This window comes from Netta rufina (assembly GCF_964035555.1).
Source record: "Netta rufina genome assembly, chromosome: 4".
In the NCBI taxonomy this organism is placed as follows: Eukaryota; Metazoa; Chordata; class Aves; order Anseriformes; family Anatidae; genus Netta; species Netta rufina.
This window is the reverse complement of record NC_140127.1, coordinates 36,521,254-36,543,641: the sequence shown is the minus strand read 5'-3', so window position 1 is coordinate 36,543,641 and position 22,388 is coordinate 36,521,254. Positions and strand designations below refer to the sequence as shown.

Below are 22,388 nucleotides of genomic sequence, written 5' to 3'. Positions count from 1 at the left end.
TACAGCTGCCATGCCCTATGGTTATCATAGACACTAAACCCACACTTACCTTAATAGCTAAAATCTCTTTTTTTTTTTTTTTTCTTTAGTTTTGTGCAATTCACAGAGTATTTTTTCAGCTCCTTTATAAGGATATACTTCTGATGTCACCTGTGTCTAGTACACCTCTCTGCCCTGTCATCTTGTAGCAAACTAGATCTTGCCCTTTTCAGAGATCTTTTCTGTCCTGTCAGCCTTTTCCCATGGCCATTCTCTTTCTTGCTGTTGCCTCAAAAGGCAACTTCTCTTTCCCTCCTGTGTAAAATACTGTTCAGACTGCTGAGAGGAGGAGGAATTATGACAAAAAAGCTGCATTTTTTTGCTTCCAAATTAAGCAAGTCTTTGGAGAGCTGGCTGGGAGGATACGCTTCAGCTACGAAGGTGGAGGGGACTGTGTACAGATACAGGCACAAACTGTGTGCTTCCTCCCCTATATGGAATTAGAGGTAGCAGTGTAACTGTTGCTGCTCAGGACAGCAAGACGCTGCTGTTTGTACTTGTCAGCTGTTTGCCTGCCCGCCCTAAATGGAGACATGTGCCTTTCCCCATGTTGTTCCCACCCTCCCTCTCCCTCCCCCTGCATCTGAGTATTGCTCAGAAGTGGGCGAAAGAGGAATCCTTCTTTATGGTGTGAGTAATTTCCACTGTGTATTATGTACAAACATAGTTCCAAATTATTATTTAACAACTGAAAGTAAAAGAGAATGGAGGAGGGGGTGGAGCATTTGGTGCTGTCATTAGTGCAAACTTTACTGCGGCAACTTGCTCCACAGCCTTTCCGAGACTTGTGAGTATATTACAAATTTTAACATCCCCTTGCTTTTTTTTTCTTCCTTTCTTGTATTAAAAGGATGAGGGAATTCGTACTGTTTGGTTTCCAATTATTTAACGTTTCTTAAAATTGCCTTGTAAGATATGTCAGAAGTGTAAAATATATAATTTAAGTATTATAGTTAACCTCCTACCTAGAGCCTGTTTCGTTGTTTCTGCTGTATGACAGACATAAGCAAGCATGGAAAATTGGTGCTAGCCTGTGAGATTTTGTCACAATTTTCTAACAAACTCACAATGCAAAAATGAGGAGAAAACAAGCTCTTCTGTAAGACTAGAGAACATAGTAAGGACAAAGATAAAAAGCTGGGAGATAAGTTATTTACCATCTTAATGTATATCTTGAAAGAACATTAAATGTAGACAGGGAACTGAAAATTGCAGTCAAGTGGAATCCTATTGAAAACAGTGATACAGACACAACAGCTGATAGCAGTACACTGGGGAGGTATTAGCTGGTTAGTATGCCAACTAAGTAAATGCATTCATGAGTCTGCTGTTAAAATAACTCCTTCTGCCTAATGAAATCAAAAGGAAGGAGGAAATGGACATTTGGGGGGAACCTTGTGAAGGACTATGTTTTTAAGACCTGCAAAATTACCTCTGTAAAACCCATCAACAGGAAACCCTCCTTAGTGTGCACAAACACAGTGATGATTTCTTCTGTATACAGCAAGAATATTTGTGCTACTTACCCTTAAAAGAGTCTGATATTGCAGAACAAGCTCCTGATTATAATTACTATAGCATGTTTTGCTATATTTTCCAAATAGTCAATAGCATAGCAACTCCTTTGCCCATTATGAATGTTTTTACTTCTATTTACATTTACCCATTAATTTGACATGTGCTAGATAAATGGAAAGATTTCACTCAACTATTTTATCTTGGAACAAGATACATAATTATAGATCAACTTAGTATAAACAAATGATCTTTTTAAACAAATGGAAGCATCAAATCAAATCCTTTGGAGCGTATTGTACTGTTCTAAACTCTAAGAATGTATATGACTTTATAGCCTGTCACAATTACTCTGCAAACTCAATAAAGGTCACCTTAGCCAGCTCTTTGGAGTGTACGATTCTGTATCCTACTGCTTTGAAACTTTTTGAATTCCTTTGGGAAAAAAATATTATTGTCAGATCCATTCTAAGGCATCCCAGACCTTCACTGAAAATAGAGAGGGATTGCAGAGGACAGATACAAGCTGATGTGGAGTAATTAGGTGGCATGAGTAATATAATGCTAGATTTGTTTTGAGGAGTGAAAAGTCCCATCTCACATCAGCTTGCTTCAGAAAAATACTTGTCTTTGCAAGAAGATAAACATCTTCCAGGCTGTGGCCAGTAATACATTAAATACAAACTTTTTACTGGCAGGTGCAGGATCCTCACAGCCAAATGTTTCCCTCCACTGTTCTCAGAGGGCTCAGCTTTATATAGCCAGCACAGAAAGGAGGAGAAGAATCTGGGAATGGCATGCCCCTCTGTGAGATGTGCTCTATCAAGATAATATGCTTTATGGTGAAAAGTAGGTCATTGCTGCAGGGAGAGGCTAGCAGAGGGTACCACATCCAGGAATCACTAGAGCACAGCAGTTCAACCTTAGCTGTTGGAACAAACTTGTTACTCTGTGAATAGATACTGATTTTTATTCCTCTCATTCTACCTGACAAGGTCTTGTCGCTATACCCTTTCTTTCATCACTGTGCCATCGGTAGAAGCTAAAACCAAGGACAATAAATACACTTGCATTCATGTTTTTCAGGTCTTTCTTGTAACTCCTAACAAAGAATAGTCATTTTAGAGATTATTTAAAATACATCACTATAATGCACTAAGAATTCTCATATGTTGTCAATTTTCTAGAGTAAATGTATAGTGTGTTAAGCAAAACAAGAACAACTCAAATATGACCATTCACTGTACATGTGTACTAAAATATTTTTGATTTCCAGGAGTATTATTTCTTTATTTTCTTTGGTGTATTTTGCAGTGACTTTACAGGGAAAAATGCAAAAAGGGTGCAGCACAATTGTTTTTACTCTTAATATAACCTTTTAGCTCTAAGCAGTTGCATGTCTTAGTTTGCTGCAGAATCCCAAAATTGTGTATTTTAGTAAATGACAGTAGCTTTTCAGGTTGCTTTATTAAAAATAAAAATATTCTAACTATCAGGTCTTTTAGGACAAATTGGAATTATATTTAGGAGCTGTAGTATTCTGAGTCTCTTAATGTGGACAAGGCAAACCTAGCTTTTTTCTATTACAACTTTATGATATATTATCTATAAAGATAATTTAACATTTTAAAGATAATGTTAACATTTTAACAAAGTTCAATATCACTTCTATAGATACATTATAACCAGTGATGATGTTCTTTCCATTGTCCATCAGGACATGATAAAACATCCTGTGCCTGAAAATAGAAATCCAAGGTGTTGTCATAAATCTGTAAGTTTGAAAATTGCTCAGAAGTGGAGAGGGGAAGACTCTACTATCTGTTATTTATTATCTGCTATTTATTGCTCAGAGAAATGTATATGAGAGCGTTAGGTAGAGGTTGGACTTGATGATCTTGAGGTCTCTTCCAACCTAGAAATTCTGTGATTCTGTGATTCTGTGATGCAGCATCTTAGTTTTTGTTAGTATTTCCCACACTTTTCTTTATTCTTTATTCTCATTCAATCTAGATTTGTGATTCCAGTTCTACAGACTTTTTTAGGACAGGACTCTGGGAATAAATATTGACATATTTGCAAACAAGTGACTATTTTTCCCTGCAAAGACCAAACCTTGCTAGAAAGGACTATTAGCAGGTCCTTATGGGAATATTTTCTCAAAAGTCCATTTTGAGCAGGAGTTCAAAGGGATAGAACTATATCGCAAGTCCCCAGTACCTAAACAAACAGATTATTCTTTCATAGGCAGAAGGACCTCCAATTCTGTATTATTAATCCCAGAACAATTTACCTTCTCACTGTTTCAGTGCCAAACAATGAACCTTAGCTGCTTGTGCCCATTCTCAAAGGTTCCTCAGTACTGAAGGTTCTTCTGCTCTTGTTGGGTCAGTGCTGTTCCCAGGACTGGTCCTACAATATCATGCTCAGAATGAATCTGAAGGAAGACTTCTGTCTTCCATTCATAAATTAATGTACCAGCATAAAATCAAGACACTGATTCTTTTTTTTTTATTGAAAAAATTAGCAAAGAGCAGCAAAAATATTTGGAAGCCAGTTATTTGCCAGCAGGAGATGTACTATATAATTGTGTTGTTCTTGCTGAAACATTGTTATCAGCAGGTAACAAGCATTGTTACAAACCATCTTACATGTACAGTATTTCATGATACAATGGATGAGGTATGTCTATAATGGTAGCAAAGAGCAATCACTCAGACACTGTTTCTACTATAGCTGCTATAAATTAAAAACTATAGTTTAATAGCTTAACAATTAACTCCAGTGCTAATGCTCAAGAACTACCAAAAAAGCCTGTTTCCTGCCCACCGATGCATTGTTTTTTAAAAGCCTGCTTTTACCTGTAGGATAGAAGGTTTGACCCTATGGCAGTTAAAAATCTTATATCAAAGTTGCACAATTAATCCACTGATGACTAGAAATTATCATTTATTTAAGGTGCCACTTTTAAATGAAAATACAAGTGAAACAAATTTGCTGTCTGTAATTTATTTTTGAGTAGAGGGATATTATGAATAGCTTAGCCAAAAATGGCTCCCACTATACCTTTCCCTGGCTGCAGTTTCTGCTGGAAGCCTGATAATGTCAAGTGCTTAGTAATTTTCTTCCCTTCAGTTTTAAAAACAGATCTGGATGGTGTGGAGAAATTTGTTGTCTATGCTGAGGCAAGGACTTGAACTCATTGGTAATTTCAGGTTATCATTTCCCACAAATCTTGTATGTGCAGATACAAATTATGGCAATACTGTTTTTGAGGTAATGGTCTTGCAAACAACTAATCCAGTAGAAGACCCATTTTATGTAAAGGAATAAATAACACTGACAGGATTTCACTCCACATATTTTAAATGCCGTAACAACAGTTAATATGCTGTTAACTATTAATAACACACTACCGGTTCTGTAGGCATCATGATGGAAAACCTCAGTGGCCTTCCTTGATACTGCTAGTTAAGAATTACAGCACCTATACCAGTGGTGCCTACTTGTACCTCTGGCAAGTGACAAAGTGTCATTGTTTTCCTAGAAGGAGAAGTAGAAACCTTACCTGCCCTTCCAGGACTAGGGAGAGGTATTGCAGGAAAATGGAAATCTGTGCTCCTGACATCTGAAAGTTGCAGCTGGTTATCACGACCAACTTGCATGTAAGACAAAAAATGTTATCAGCAGAAGCACACTCTTTCAAAAATAACTTATCTGCCTGCATAAGCCATATATCTCTCTCCTGAAGAGATTCTCTCTGCTGAATCTCACATGGCACATACGACACAGCTGAGTTACAAGAAGCATACAGTGTGAGTTTATGAAAGGCAGATCCTGCCAAGCTAACCTGATCTCTTTCTATGTATGACAAAACGACCTGCTTAGTAAATGAGGAAAAAGTTATGGATGTTGTTTACCTGGAGTTTAGTTAGGCAGTTGATACTGTTTCTCACAGTTTTCTGGAAAACTGGCTGATCGTAGCTTGGAGAGGTATACAGTTTGCTCAGTGAAGAACTGTTTGGATGGCTGGGCTTAAAGAATTGTCATGAATGGAGTTCAATCCAGTTGGTGGCTGGTCAACAGTGGCATTTCTCAGGCTTAGTCTTAGGAACAGTTTTGTTTAATGTTTTTATCTGTGACCTGAATGAGGGTATTGAGCGCACCCTCAGTAAGTCTGCAGATGACACCACATTAGGAGGGATGGCCAATCTCCTTGAGGGGTAGAAAGGCTTTGCAGAGTGATCTGGATAGGTTAGATCAGTGGGCTGAGTCTGATCGCCTGATATTCAACAAGACTAAATGTCGGGTGCTGCAACTGGGTGCTGGTCAACAACTAGCTCAACATGAGCCAAGTGTGCCCAAGAAGGCCAATGACATCCCAGTCTGCATCAGTAATAGTGTGTCTGGCAGGACTGGAGAGGTGATTGTCCACTTATAAGCAGCACTGGTGAGACTGCACTTTGAGTACCATGTTCAGTTCACTACGAGAAGGAGTTGCACAAGCATGTGCAGAGAAGAACAACAAAGCTGGTGAAGGAGTAGAAAACAAGATTATGAGGAGTAGCTGAGGGAACTATGTTTGTTTAGTCTGGAGAAGAAGAAGATGAGAGGAGATCCCATCGCTCTTTAAAACTTTCTGAAAGGAGGTTGAAGATTGCAGGGTGTCTGTGTTTTCTCAGGTGACAAGGGATAGGACACAAGGAAATGGTCTCAGGTTGTGCCAGGGCAGGTTTAGACTAGACAGAAGGAAGAATTTCTTAATGGAGAGGGCGGTCAAGCATTGAAACAGGTTGCACTGGGAAGAGTGGTGTCTCTATCCCTGGAGGTATTTAAGAAATGTGTGGACATAGCACTAAGGGACGTGGTTCAGTGATGGGACTCAGTAGGTCAGGCTGATGGTTGGACTTGATAATCTTGAAGGTCTTTTCTAACCTAGATGATTCTATCATTCCATGAATGATGTACTCCCAGCTTGAATGTCATACTAGGCTGCATCAAACTTTTTTAATGGACATCTGCATGCCTATTATAACAGAGCGCTTGTAATATGCTTTTTAAGAACATGGGAATGGGAGTCACAGTAATCTTTTGCAGGCTCATCTATTGTAGCCTGTGGTGGAAAACAGAAAGTATGTTTGTCTCCTTGTTTGAGTGTACTTTGGTAATGCTGCAGTTGCTAGATGGAGTTTCCCTTTATGCTGCTTCTTGGCAGGGTGAATAGATCAAACAGTGTTTCATGCTCCTGAGACTAGATGAGTTCTGATACTACAGTTACCATAATTAGCTGCACTCAGGGCTGCCACATGCAGCATAGATCATCAACGTGCAGCAAAGGGGATGAGATGGAAGGTGACAGTGGGAGCCATCTGGGATTGCACTGCTCCCTGTCCTCAGTCAGCCTGGGGATTCCAGGAGTTGAACTATCCCTGCAGTGACCAACACCAAACACTGGTGATGGCAAAAATCAAATGGATTGGGGTTTACATGCTGTGGGGGTGCTTACAGCTTTCTTCTACTCATTTTATTTATTTTTACATCTTTTAAAATGATTTTTTTTTTTAAAAAGTGTATAGCCTAAGTCCCACTGTATCTTATAATACAGTAATTAATTGCATGGGAACAGAAAAATGTAATTGTACCCTGACTATAATACATATATAATGGGAAAAATCAGATATTCTTCTTTTGTATGCCTCCATGTGTGATTTACTGCACATTCTTTGCAATCTGCTGTAAATGCAGAATAATTAATTTTACCTTTTTTTTGCTCACCCTTTATGGCACTCAGCAGCACAGTATCAAGTGGCTTTTTGAATGTGAATTAGTTCATTTTCTCAAAAACCCCAAAGTAAGAGTTTTATTTTATAAATGGGAAAACAAAATAGATGAACCTAAAGATTTAGGGTCTGATATGTGATACCTGGAGTTGATTTTTAAAAGAGATTATTTAGCATGCCCTAGGATTCTCTGTGTTTATATACAGTCCCAAGTGTGTTCTGTTGTAGCTGTGATAATTCAATGTTTGTTTGAATTAAGCTCTGTAGATGGCACTCATTTCTTCAAACTGTAGCCATCTGCATTGGAAAAAACTCCATCTGAGCTAGCTGACTATAAGGACTAGAAATATATGCCTGGGGAGCATGAGGCATCTCATCCTAAGGCCAGATACACAAAGTAACTTAAAATCAAGATTTTGTGTAAGAAGGAACTCGGAAAATTGTTGGCAATTGTGAAAAATATGGGTTAAGGAACTTGTCCAAATCACATGGAGATGGAGAGATGAAGTCAGGGACAGGACTCAGTTTTTTGGGGCTACATTCAACTGCTCTTGTCATCAAACCCATGCTTTTCTTCCTGTAATCTGACTCCTTTTGTATATACATGCATCTTTTTTCAAAATATATATATTTTTAAAGACATTGATACAGTCTCTTTCAGGTGCTTGGTCTGTTCAGTAAAGAGAATCCAATCTTTTCAGAAATCCTGTGAGGGAAAACGGAAATTGTTACATAATAGTGTGATTAAAAAGTTAATAATTTACTTTTTTTTTAAAAAAAAAAAAAAAAAAAGTTATGAACTCACGGGAAGGCAATGAGAAAAAGATTCAGTTTCAATTTCTGGAGAACAATGTACTTTAGAGTTCATAAATCCCCCCACTTCACTTACAATGTGAGTAAGGACTCCTTCCTTTCACCTCCACCCTGTCTTAATTCTTATCTGTGCCTCCATTCAGTTATGTTACTCTAACTCCAGAGCTTGGTTACATGCAGCATCAATGATTTTTGTTCCTTTACCACATTGTTCCTGCAGGAAGCCCTTTTGTATACCAAAATTTCTGCTTGCCTCTCTGAAGCTCTGAGATAGAGTACATTGATTGTAAAAAGACTGCTGGAGACCAAATACTCAGTGCCAACAAATCTCTTCTGTAATTATGTAAACTAAGCCACTCATGACTTGGCCAACTTTGTGCAGATTTTCTAAGCTGCCGAACTTGAACACATTACTAAAAAGCACAGCTTTAATTAAATAGTTATAAACATTTTCTTTAGTATCAGAGAAAAAATGCACATTTCTGCTCATTTGTTTTTGGAAGTGACTGAATTACTCTTGATGGGACTTAAAAGAAAATCACTAGCCTGAAGAAGTAGTTCAGCATAGGAAATTCCAGCTTTAACAAATTTGGCTTGACAAAAAAAAAAAAAGCAACTGAAACGGTCTTATTGTTTGAGACCCAGTTGCAGAAGGCCCTGACAAAACTGTAGGCAACAGCCCCTTTACACATACAGAAATATTTTAATTCAAGGCCTAATCTCAAATACTGTACATTGGAAGAGGCATCTCCAGGTCATCTCTTCCAACCTCCCAATTAAAGCAGGGCTAACTTCAACATTACAGCAGGTTGCTCCAAGGATACCTCAGAGCTTCCACAACATCTCTAAGCAGCTTCCTTCACTGTGTAACTGCCCTCACTGTGATTTTTTTCCTCATATCCAGTCAGGTTTCCTTTGCTGTGTATAAGGGGAAACTGTAGTTGTTTCCTTCAGTTCTTTCACTGTGCACCTCTGGGAACAGTTTAAGTCTATCTTCTCTATAATCTCTATTTACGTAGTGGAAAAAACAAACAAACAATGAGATCCTTTCTTTCCCTTCCCTTCTCCACGTTGCACAAATCCAAGTCCCTCACGCTGCGTGTTCAGCCCCCAAACCATTTTAGGGTCTGAGTTTTCAGTTCGTCAGTCTCTCTTGTACAGTAGGGCCAAAGCTGTACCCAGAACTCCAGACACACAGCCTTTCTCATGTGGAGCACCACTCCAGAAACATCATGTTTGTGCCTTTCATCTTGACTTTCCGTTAGATGCCGGGTAGTTTAAGTGTCTCATCAGGATCACATATGCAACTGGGAGGCATCTTCTTTTGTTTAAAGACAGCTTCATCCAATTCCTTGATCAGGCATCTTGTAGCAGATACACACCATCACGTCTGCATGTTGAATTCCTTCTCTTGTCAGGTCTCACCCTCCTTGTACATCACAGCTCCTTTTCCCTGATCCAGTTCTATGCACAGCATACTGTAAGCCCTTTGCTCTTCTCTGCTCATCTTTCCTTATGAGCCTATATCCAGTCACTGCAGCACTCTGGTGATGTGAGCTGTTCCACTACACCTCCTTCATGCCAGCAAGGCCATCATCCTGTAGCTGTGTGTGGATGGACAGTTCCTCCTGGTTCTTTCCCAAGGCTGCATGCAGAATGCACAGGTACTTAAGGTGATCTCTTGACTGCCCTGTTTACACAAGCGGAGTTTAAGAGCCTTCCTCATCACCATATCCCATAAATTCCCAGTCTGGAAAAGCTTAAATCAAACTTAAATCTCAGGAACTAAGTTCAATTACGAGATGAATGAACATAAAATCAGATTTTGTTATTTCACGGGCTATTTGAACATTATGGAAAACAGTACTTAAAGAGTATCTTTGGAGATGTTTTCTTGCAGATTATGTTGGGACTACTTTTATCAAAAATACAAATACTAATGTCCAGATAAATTGTACTTTCAAAGTATCTTCATCCTTTTCTGCTGTATGCCTGTGAATTCAAAATCCATGGTCTGAACAAAAGAAATTACTTGTTTCTCTAACCCCAATACACAATACTTGCAAGACCTGCAAGTGAATCTAGAAAAAAGAAAGTTTTAAAAAAGAAGGGAAGCTTTCTAGTAAATTTAATTGTTTTGTCTGCAAAGAAGGTAATAAAAAGGCAAATGAGCTAATTCACTGCCATGATACCTACTACGAAAACACTGTTTAAAAGAAGGTGCGTAGTGGATTGCTGCTGACCTGCTCTTGTTTCCATATGGTTTGCTTCATTTATTCTCTTATAATTCACCATATAAAATAAGAAGAATGAAAGTAAAATTGCATATCTGGGCTGTATTGTATCTACATAAAAGGCAACAATTAAAAGCAACTGTCATGCTGTATTGAAGTAATCAGGGGAGCTCTTCCAGCCTTTTACAAAACATAGAATTATAGCAATGTTAATGGGTGTAACACTAGCTAATTTGGCTATAATTTCTGTTCTGATTGTCATCAGAAGTTAGAAAAAAATATCCTTTGATATCCCCCTCCTCGATATTGCAGCATTCAAAGATATCAGTGTAAGATGGGTCTCTAGTACGTAACACTTGTTGAAAAGACGTCTTGTGTTTTTCATTCATTTCAAAGATTTAAAGGGGAGTTGAAAAAGTTGCAAAATTTCAGCAGCTTTCTGGTTTCAATGCTCTTGACAGTCTGAGAGCCACTCAAACCTTTACTGCAACATTAAATATGCTTATTTTTCCACCTCAAGGTCCCACGATGTAGTTGCCTAATTCAGATTCTGTGCTATTCTGAGTAATGTCCCAGGAGGCAAGATGCTGGGGATGGCATGGCCAACACAGAAATCTGCTGGAATGTGCAGCAGGCTGGAGAGTCAGGTAGGTGCCGTTTAAAAAACATGACATTTTATGAAGTCTCAGTGAAGCTTTTAGTGTTATTTTTATAGCCCTACAAGAAAAAACAGGTAATTCAGCAAATTTAAAGCTTGGAAACATTTCCAGGATTTTAGATGAGGCCACTAGAACCCTATAACTTTCTGTTGTGCTTTTTCCATTCCCTGTTGTCTACTTGTCCCAGAATTAACTAGTAAATAGCCTTAAGTCTAAATTTTTTTAGATTTCTGGGATGTTTTTCTTCATCCCCCCTCCTTCTCTCCTCCCTTCCCATTTTATTCTTTGCAGAGCAAGCTCTAGCAGACCTCTCTTGCCTGGACTTAATGATTGTGTCTGTAGCTGACCTTCCACAACATGTGATGCCATAACCCCTGACCCTCAAGCATGTTCAATATGGGAGGAAAATCCTATCAAGTGTCCAGGCTTTGTAGCACTCTTCAGAGTTTCTCAAAACACTTTCTGGATGATTCTGTGTCAGTTGTGTTTCTAGTATGCAATGTGGCCAGATGACCATAGATAGTATCAGGAGATAATAGCATCCTTCTCCCGTTGGCTGAATTTAGGTGTACTCTGAGCTAGAATACTGCATTGACCTGCTTGTCATGAGGCCTTTCAAAGCTGTACCTTGCTATAGTGTTTCCACTTCTACATCTCCTTATTTTTGGTCTGTGCTTCTACCATCTACTCAATATATTCCACCTCGCCACACCAGATTATAACTCCCTGAATCTTTGCCTACATTTTCAGTCTCTTGCCCATTATTTCATACAAAAATACACCTCCTAGCACTTCTCAGATGTTGCTGAAGATACTATATGATAACGATGGAGTAGGTCATGTGCCACTCATTAGCAGTTGCAAGTTACTGCACGTTACTACATGCAGTAACTGCAAGTTACTACAATGATTTTCTGTGGCACTTGTGAGTCAAATTTAGGTTAATTAGTATTCTAGGCCTGTAAACAACTTCAGATACACCACAAGCAAATAATTCCTTATTGATGCAGATAATTTCAAACACAAATACACACAGTGTTATTTTGACAATAGTATTTTCCCTCCTGCTCTTCAAGAATATAGAAAACTATACTGGGTCTGGCTTGGATGGAGTAAACTTTCCCCACAGCAGCCCATACAGTGCTGTGCTCTGCACTTGTAGGTAGAACAACTTGGATATTGCACCAATGTTTTGGCTATTACTGAGCAGCACTGGCATAGCGTCAAGGCTGCCTCTCCATGCCCCATGCCAAAAGCCAGTAGGCTGGGTGGGGGCAAGAGGAGTGGAGGAAAACAGCCAGGACTGCTGACCTAAACTGAACAAAGGGATATTCTATATCGTCTGACATCTCACCCAGCTACAATAGTTGTGGAAGGGGAAGGAGAAAGGGGGGGCCTCTCATTAGGAAAGAGTTGGTCTTCCTAAGCCATCACTACTCATATTGAGGCCCTGCTTCCCAAGACATAGCTGAACATCACTTGCTGACGGCAAACAAAGAAAAATTGTTTTCTTCCTTTTGCTTTTGCATGACCTATTTTTTCTTGCATGAGCTGTAATTAAAAAGCTCTTTATCTCAACCTGCAAGCTTTCCTGGTTTTCACTGTATTTTCTTCCCCTGTTCTTCTGTGGGGGGAGAGTGAGAGAGCAGTGTGGTAGAGCTTAGCTGCCTGTTATCCATAGGTTAGTGCCTGGTGCACCTTGACAATAAGCACACGGAGGTCTTTCAATTAAATAATTAATTATATAACTCTGCAGAGTCAGGTGCTCGACAATCTCTCACAAAGCAAGCACTCCTCTGACTTGAATCACCATTATTTATAGACAGCAAACTTGTGAAACTATCTCTCTGGCTACTTTTGGTTGTCTGCCTTAGCTGGCCTAACTTATTTTTACAGAGTTTGCGCATTCCACGGACCAGCTTGGGGGTGGGGGGAGGAGAAGACACCAAATTCTGCATTTTCATATATTAGTGTTTTGGTGTGTGTTTTTTAAATATGTTAATGACACTTTATGAGCAAAGGGTTACCATAGGTCAGTCTGGAATTTTCCTTCAGCTGTTTTTCTCCTTCTTGTCTTTTAGTTTCCATCCCTTATCTCCCTTGCTTCTGCTAGCTCAAGGCTACCAGTTTCCCTGTTTTCTTCAAGGTTTCCTTGTTTTCTTCAGCCTGAGACTACATGCCCATTGGTTGTTAAACCTCCACAAAAGCCATTACTCATGTAGCAAGATATGGAAATAGGATTGCAAGATCATCTCAGCAATCACACCTATTTTGCCCTTTGGACATCATAATGTTGCCTCCGTTGTAACTCACCAATTCTTCTCTGTGATCTTTCATGATAACTTCAGAGGCCTCCTGTCTTCTGGAAGTGATTTTGTTTGTTTCCAAAGCCAGTGAACATTTTAAAATATCATTGTATCACTGCTCTCTTTTAAAGATGTGTGAGTTTGTTCCTATAACATTTATTCTGTTACTTTACCATCTCTTGAGTTAATCATTTTATGCTATTATTCATATTTATACACAATGAGTGATGTAGCTATGCAGGTAAAAACAAAATACCAGCGCCTTTCTGAATAGAGTGTACTATCTAAAAACAGACGTAACATTTTGCATTAACACTTACGTCGTGCATGTTATAATTGAAAGAGTACGTGTATGAGTTGAAAACAGTAAATCATAGCAGAATAATCTACTACAAGGAAAAAAGTTGAGTGGATTACATCCACTAAGGATATATTATTGTGTACTCTGTAATAGTTCAAGGATTTTTTTTTGCTTTAGATTTTGAAATGATTAATAAAGATTTGAACTAGATGATGCTTTTGTAGTTAAACTATCTTTTCACTTAAAATACTCTTAGAAGCTACTACACAAAATCTAATGAAGAGTATTCTGGTGATGTTAGAAGTTTCAAAACAGTTTTCAATGAACAGTTCAGAGAGTTATTAGTCATTAGTTATCAGTTATAACAACAAGCGGGTTATTACAATGCTACCAGAAATTTAGGAACCAAGGTCTGTTTTCTAGAAATCAGGCCAACTTTCCATTACCAAAATGGCTTTGAATAACTGAATCTGTCTGTTGGCTAGTTTGCTGAGTTACCTCTATATGCTAGAAGAAAAGATACCATAAAGTTAGTATTGAGTAGCTGATCTTTGGGAACTTTACAGAGAAGCAGGCAAAAAAGATATTTACCTACAGGCTCACAATTAATTACTTACCCTAAGTGTACTAAAGGGTGCTTCTGCATACAAATGAAGTAGCTTCGGTCTGTTGCTGGCCAGTAGGCTGCATGATACTGTTAAATATTGTTGAAGAAAGTAGTTGTCGAGCGGATTTCTGACAAAGCCTTTAGTCCTAAAATTAATTGTTAATATAAACAGTTAAATTAATGTAAAAATGAGAACAAAGTAAATAAAATGCATTTCATCCGGTGTTTTGTTGCACTGATTCTAATTAGTAGCACTAGTAAAACCAGATTTTTCCAATCTCTTAAAAGTTTCTACAATAATTTACCATATAATTTGAAACTATGACTTTATATTAAATTAAACATCAGATGATTCATGATTTCTACTGTAACGTTCTCTGGTTGAATTTGAAAGCTCAAAGCCCATGATTAGAGGATTCCCTTCCCCACTTTCACTGGGGCACTTGAGGAAAATTTCATGTTTTCATTTTCTAAGCCATTCAGAGAAAAGGAAGTTGGTTAGGCATTTCTCTAAAATGTTATTATCAGGTATACTTGAAGAGATATACATGCATTTACTTTAACTTCATGTTTATTTTTGCACTGTAATTATACTAAAAATTCAGTGAAAAAGATCAATGAAATCCCACCAGTATATACAATACCTTCACTCACTCACAAAAAAATATACCAGTCCCAATCTTGTTAAATTTTCTTTTATCTGAAATAATGCCTGTTCCTTATTCAGCTATTTGTCTACTGAAGGAATAGACCTTAGTGCACACAACTCTTGACTTCTGCTGGCCAGGATACACAGTTCTGTGAATGACATCAGAATAAGACTGAGAGTGCAATTTTTCAGTTTCTGTTGTTGTCTCCTGTGTCCCTTTGACTCCCTTTCCATCATTAGTACATGGAGCACCATCTTTCTTTTTTTTTTTAATGCTATCAACTTCAGGTCTGTAACTGAAAAATTATTATTTTTTTTTTAGCTAATTCATGCTGATATTTGAATGAAATTTCATATGTACTATTTTATTACATATTTGTAATCATCTAGCCAATTGTAAACTAAATTTATTCTACTGTACCTTAAGACTACCAAAGCTGGTTAGGAGATGAAAGCCTTCAGAAAAACTTCCAGCATATTCACTCCCCTTACTTTCCCCCCAATGTTATTTGTAAGGCAAACATCAACCATGTAATTCTTTAGTGTAAGAGCTAAAATTTATAAACGTTCAAAAAAAGAAAGAAACTAGAGATAAGCATGGTAATTAGTTTGCAACTTCAGTGGGCATTTCTATGACCTACTACATGTTTTTAATGATACAGTCTTGGGAAGTGACATAGGCTCTAACAGTGTGGGGGAGTGTTGCTCTATTTCCTTTCTGAACAAGCTGTCTGTTGAAAACATGCCTCTAAGTTGTAGCTTTCCTCCAGTGTTAGGGCAAGCTACAGGCTTTCCTTATTTTATTATGTGCTCCAGGATCCTCAGTCCTTCACAACTCAGCAGCCTAAGCCTCAATCAGGCCTTTTTAATTCCTTCTCTGCAAAGGTGAATTAAGGTGCACTCTCTCTCCAAGCTATCCAGGTCTTGGAAGGAATAAAGGTGAAAGCCATGGAACAGACATTCCAAACCTGATGAAAACACAACTTTCATCACTGTTGCCAAAGTGAAATGGACATTATACTATTGTTTTCTGTTTCCTAGCTTCTGAGTGAGGATAACAAACAAACTCCCTCCCTGTGAAGAACATTTTCAATTTCAGAGCAGGAAAATCTCTATAAAAAAGATTAGTATTCCTTTTCTTACTTACTTGAAAGAACAAAAGAGCCTCTATGAAAACAGGGATGTGCATAGGACACTGAGACAGTACTGAGAAACACAGGAATATGCAGAAACTGTGTCTGGAATAACTGCAGAAATAGGTGGTCCTGTGGGAGAATATTCTGTTAAAAACTCCAGCCTAGAAAAGCCCTACCGTCTAAAATTAATGGTACATACTGAGAACTGCTGTGCATGGCTCTCCACTCAGGCCACGAGATGATGAGTCACTGGCGGCCCCACCTCTTTTCCTGCTACTTGCCTTTCTGCACATATGTCAAGGACAGCAGGTAGAACTGCTATCTTTATAAGTAAAGTAGACTAACTAAAAGCTGTGGCCTCAGTACTTGCAGGCAGACCTACTATGTTGGCATTGTTGCATTTGATGAAGTTTGAAATATTTATTCTTACAGGCTGATCTTCATAGTGCAACGTTTGCACTGTGGGAATAATAATCCATTTTGTCAGGATACTGGATCTCAGGGGCAGGGGTGTGGGATATAGCAGATGCTTGAGCCTTGGGGAACGATGCAGATGGACTGTGAGACATGATGGTGTATGCAGACAGAAATCCCAATGTCCTAATATAAACTGGTGATCCTGTACAAATCCATCTATCACCACAAGCATTGTAAATTTTTTTAAGTGAAGATTTCAGCATCTGCTTAACTGCAGTATGTAATTACACAACTACAGCCTTGGTGTTTGATCTGTCAGCAGCAAAATGGCTACCTAGGGATTAATAGTAAACTATGCCCTTGAGTTGGAGCTATCTCCTTGGTATACTGCTTTAATTTCTAGATTGTCTCTGAGCAGATTTTTATTATAATGAGCTCCATTTCATTGCCACGTAGTCATTTCATTATAATATCACTACCCAGCACAGCCTTGTGAATCACAGATCTTTCCCAGTGTTCACTGGTAGTTTTCTGAGACAAGAAATAATGCTCTCCTGAATGAAGTTGCTCCAGGAAAAGTTCTTTCACAGCTCTTTAGTTGGAGGAAAGAGAAGAAAATGCCAGCATCGTAACTTACTTGCAAACCAAAGAAGCCTCAAGTGGAAGTGTATCAGAATTTAATTTATTTTGAAAACAAAGCTTCCTCCCTAAATACAATTCAAGAAGTTTCCCTTCAGTTCTAGAGAGGTGATTCTTGAATTCCTTTTGAAGTGAAAATAGGATTTTCTTGGATTGACTTCAATCTCAAAAAGCCTAATGGTTTCTAATAGATAACCTGCAATGAGGGAGAGGGGAAAAATAAAAAAAAAAGACCATTTGGTATCATTTGCACGTACTGATTTAAAGAGAAACAGCTATGGAAATGCAGTTATTTGAAATTAATTATGTTATTTATACAAAAAATTAAATACATCTCTATATAAAAAGACATTGTCCCTGCAGGTATCAACAGCTCTCTTGGCTATGCTATCAGACAATTTTCAACTAAACTCATAAAGCACAGGTTGCTTTGAAAGTAATTGTTTCTACTGCAACATTATACTATGCAGCAGACTGTTAAAGTCTCATGATACTCTTTGCAAAAGTAGAATTGGTAGCTTTAATGCCTTGACTAAATCCTAAATGCCTTGACTAAATTTATATGGTCAAGTAATTTGTCTCTCTCTTAAATCCCAAGTATGTGCTTGTTCTTGTCTCCTTCTCACACCTACAAGCAAAATATTCTGCAGACAGAAACCTTTATTTATATGCTTTTTACACTTTTGTGTGACCCTTGTTCTGAAATTTTGCTTATTTAACCAGTTGTTAGTACTCCCGATAAACAGCTGGCCACATAAAAATCAGGAGACAACTCCCATGACTTTGGATTTCCTCCAGAAGCTATGTGGATAACTATGTGATCTTAATTTTCTGTATTTTTTTTTATAATATGCCCAGACAAATGCAATATTATTTAATTGACAAAAGCTTTGAGCTTGCCACTGTGCTCATTTTGTTTCCTACAAAGAGATGTTTCTCACCACATAGTGTTCCACATCATTAGAGACTTGCCCCATTTTTCTGCTCTCTTGCTTCTATTCAGAACGCTGAAGTGCTGTGCAATAATTAGGCTGATCTTAGACTTTTGCAGCATATTTCACTGGATTTAATCTTTCCAAGAAACACCTCTCTGTGATATTAAAGAAGTCTGATTTTGATGTGCCCTGTAATGAATACTGTGAATTTCATTTTGAAATATGATACTAATGTAAGGAAGAGATGACCAAGTAATACATGAAAATTAGGATTCCAAATCATATTAATCATCTACAGTCTTCTCATCTCATTGGCTGTTGACTTGCAGATAAATTTGTCAATTTAATTTGAGAAGTATGCACTAACTTTTTGAGGTTCTTAAATTATTTTTTCCTGTAAAAAAGCAGTCTTTATTTGCTTTATGGCAGAATGAGCCTTTCACTTCACTCAATATCATTACACTGTTAATTAGAAATCATCTGTGCTTTCACCCTCTGAGCTACCGTTCTTATTTCAGACATGAAAATCTGGGATGCATGTTTTTTTATTCCACTGTAGATATCCCATGACTCTCTTTCTCAGCTTGCAACGTCTCCTCCAAAAAAATTAAGTTTCCCAAAAATGCAGATGATATTTTAAAAAGAAAAATTCCATACACCCCAAATAATCTCCCCTTTTCTTCTAAAAATGAGTTCCACATAGAGGCACACACAGTTTGTTTCAACTGAGCTATTATCTGATAATAATTACACTGATACTCAAGTAAATAATTAGCATATAAAATTATTGAAATTGATTCCTATTATTCATTTGACTTAAAAAATGACAAAAATCAGACAGAGCTGGCTGTGCTTGAGTGAAATTTTGTTAGTGAAAATTTAATGACAGTTTGGAAATGACTCAATAAGTATCCACTAGCTTAGTTTATCTAGAGGAGGATAATCAGTTAATCAGTTTTCAATGTAAACTAAAATAAACACAGCCCTGGGAAAACTGCTGAAGATTCCTGGTATTTTTTTTCAATCACTTTGAAGTCCTGTGCCTGCCTTTTCTCACTCATGTTTAGCTCCTGCAGACCCCCGGAGGACTAGTAAAAGCAGGTCAGAAAGCTAGAGAATTGTACATCTGATACATCACATAAGAGATGGTTACAAGGGATGGACTTTGTGTCATCTGTGTCACCACACCCCACCCCGCAGTCCCAAAATATTCAAACCCCTTAATATCCTACTGAAATTTTGATAGACCATATGCTGCTACCAAATCACTGTTGAAGATAATTTACCCAAACCCAAAACATAGCTAGCAAACAGCTAAATAGATCTCATAGGTCTATAGATTATATAGAGTTTTAGATTATTAAAGGGATACATTAAGCTATTCTACTTTGTTTGGTACATGAATCAAAGTGCTTAGTTCTCTCTGCTAAATTACATAGTTAAAATGTTCTTTTGTGCTGCATTAACCCTTTCAAAAAATACAAGACTGTACATATACAAGTTAACAATGTAACATGAAAAGAGTCCATTTCAGAGTGATAAACACATACCCTCATGAAGACTGTGTAGATACCTTTGAGATTAAAAAGATTTTAGTGAGTCAGTTCAGCATTCGTTTTCTGCAGAAGCTGAAACACAAGCTTATCACAGTATACTACAGTAAAACTTGAAGAAAATACAATGAAAATATGAAATTTGGCCTGATTTGGGGAGAAATCTTCACTAACAACAATATCTTAGGAACACCTGCATCTTTCCAGAAAAGCTGGAATTTTTTGATGTAAAGTTTTTCAAGATGTGATGAAGCATTTGGGGTCTAGTGCTCCTGAATGATAAGAGGGAGAAGTCTCTGCCCTCATACTCCTGTTCAATGAGGGGGACTGGCTTATTCCTCTCACCAGAAACATAGTGTATGTATATATGTGATGTACATGCTGAAGCTGACAAAGACGGGCGCTTTGTTCTGACCGGTTCTCTCTAGCTGACCAGAACACAAAGCAAAGCTATTCTTTCTCATATATACGTTTAACGTTAGCTTTGTGAAACCAGTTTTCAGCTGTTGGATACCTGAAGATATGTACTCCAGACAGTTTTACTCATTTTCCTACTCTCTTTCTTCTATTATTCCATACTCAAATACACTTGACTTGTGTATTGTGTTCAAGAAACCCTATGCTACTAACATTTATTATCTTGGCTAGGTGTTGTCTAACAGTACCTGAATGCATTATAAATGTATGGTGATACAATAGAAAGGTCTAGAGCATATTCACTACTAATACACATATTCTCCAAGTGTCTATGGGACATTTTTTGCAAGGGAATCTTTGTAAAACTTCTCTGATGTTCTGCTTTTAAAACAATTCCTTATTTTCTCTCTCTCTCTCTCTTAAGGACAACCCCCCCACACACACACTCATCTTCTGCCCTTGTGTAACTGAAAATGACTCTCAGATTTGTGACATTTTATGGATGCCTATAGATTATTTTGCTTAATTTAAACGACACATAAATATTTCAGGTCTTATTTTGAAATGTGTGTTATTTCAGGACAAATGGGTCATCGTAAGGACAAAGTAGTTTTCTAGTAGGTTTCATACAGGTAAAAATGAATGACTTAACTATAACGCAAATTTATGTGCTTTGCATATATGACAACTTTTAAGAAAAACGCAATAGGCACTACACTGAATGCAAACTAATGTATAAACGTTGAGAAAGCTAACTCAAGCTATGTATTACACTTAGTCAAAGTGACTTTTCAACAATAACATGACTCGTTGAGATGGAGGCCTAGTAGCTATCTTCTACACTTTCTAGGATCTGAAGGCTTTTGCCTCTACCTATCCTAACAACTCAGTGCTCATATCGCAGGTATGCTAGCATCCAAGAACTGGGACAGAATGATTTATCTCAAAGAAATTTAAGTCACATTTTGTCCTGAATTAAATATCAGTGAGTGAAAAAAAAACCACACTGATTTAAATCAAGGACCTTTATTTTATTTCAGTTTATATCTCAGTTATTTTCTTAAGAAAAGGTCATTTTTTCTAGTTCACATTACCACTAAAAAAAAAAAAAAAAAAAAAATTCAAGTGACAGAAACCCTAACATTAAACATACATTTTCATATTTCTAACCAGGAAAATATTTAATGCACTTATATTTCTTAAACAGTTTTGTGAGTTATAGACTCAGATTCTTAACTGATAGTCCGGGAGACTGTGAATGATGCTTATTTTTGCTTGCTGGTTTTTGTTTTTTATTTTGCTTACAATTTCTGTCAGTCTCTATTCTGAAGGAAAGAAAATGGAAGTAACGTGCTTTAAGAGTATTTGAATCTTGTTTTACGTGACTTAAATGATTACCTAAAATACTTCTGATACAGATGAAAAAAGTATAGACCTCAAAGTACTGGGTTACTCTTTTTGCTCAATATTCCTCAGATTTTCTGCAAGACATGGAAGCACCTTTCGAAAAATCAGTTTAGGCATTTGAGTAGGATAAACACCTCACTCTTACTGAAATCAATAGGATAAGTTAATATTCATCATCCCTTCAACTGACTGCAAGCTTGGGTCTATGGGATGTGACCTTGCTCTGCTCTATGAAGAATTCTGTATGCACTTGGTGTCAAAAGCAATCTTGAAAGTATGGTATATTTTCCTATATATTTAGAGTAGTTAAATGATAGCCCTTCCGGTCATTTTTTACTCATAGTTTGCAACTAAGAGAGAAGAAACTTTGTTTCTCTTTTCCAAATAGGTTGCTCAGTTTTGAAATAACTATTTCAAATGATGAAAATGTTCTAACAGTGCCTGGTGAACTGAAGCAAAAATAAACTAGAGCAAAACCACAAAGAAATGAAATACATCTTTTTGGGAAGAGGGCAACTAGCAGCATTTTTTTCCATTTTAATGGCTGAAAATAATACGTACGCTTACTCAAAGTACTGACATTGTAACTGTTAGAAAGCTCAATCTGGCCTAAAAAAAGGAAAGATATGTTCCCTTAGGTTATACGTATTTCTAAAAAGCAGTACTCTTCAGAAAATTACATTATGAAGAGGACTCAATAATGTAATATTTTACATTTTTAAATTACTTACCATCTCCTATTATGTTTAGAACTTAATACAAAAGTTGAAATACAAGCTGAAAAAATGTTTAGGTATCAGGAACTGATAACCTTAGCTGACAGTTGAAATTCAAAAAATCCATTATAAAGCAAATACTTATCTATAGTGATTAACTACAGGGAAGAAATACTAGAGATGTTATAAACATGAGAATACCTCAGATCTGACAAGCTTTATATGCATTCTCCTTTGCTGAAGATAGAAGAGTTTATCAGGGAGG

General features: G+C 37.3%; 1 protein-coding gene across 2 annotated transcripts in view; it reads left to right on the top strand.

Moving 5' to 3' along the window:
- The first annotated feature begins 604 nt into the window (after positions 1-604).
- The window catches only part of IL15 (interleukin 15), a 37,187-nt gene continuing 15,403 nt past the window's right edge, over positions 605-22,388 (top strand). Inside the window, exons 1-2 of one of the 2 annotated variants that reach the window (XM_084285480.1) lie at positions 605-669; positions 10,902-11,028. In XM_084285480.1, the coding sequence (XP_084141606.1) occupies positions 10,966-11,028 (63 nt within the window). In that variant the 5' untranslated portion in view covers positions 605-669; positions 10,902-10,965. Of the gene's footprint in view, positions 670-753; positions 827-10,901; positions 11,029-22,388 lie in introns of those variants that run through there. The other variant, XM_084285481.1, reaches the window with a different exon arrangement.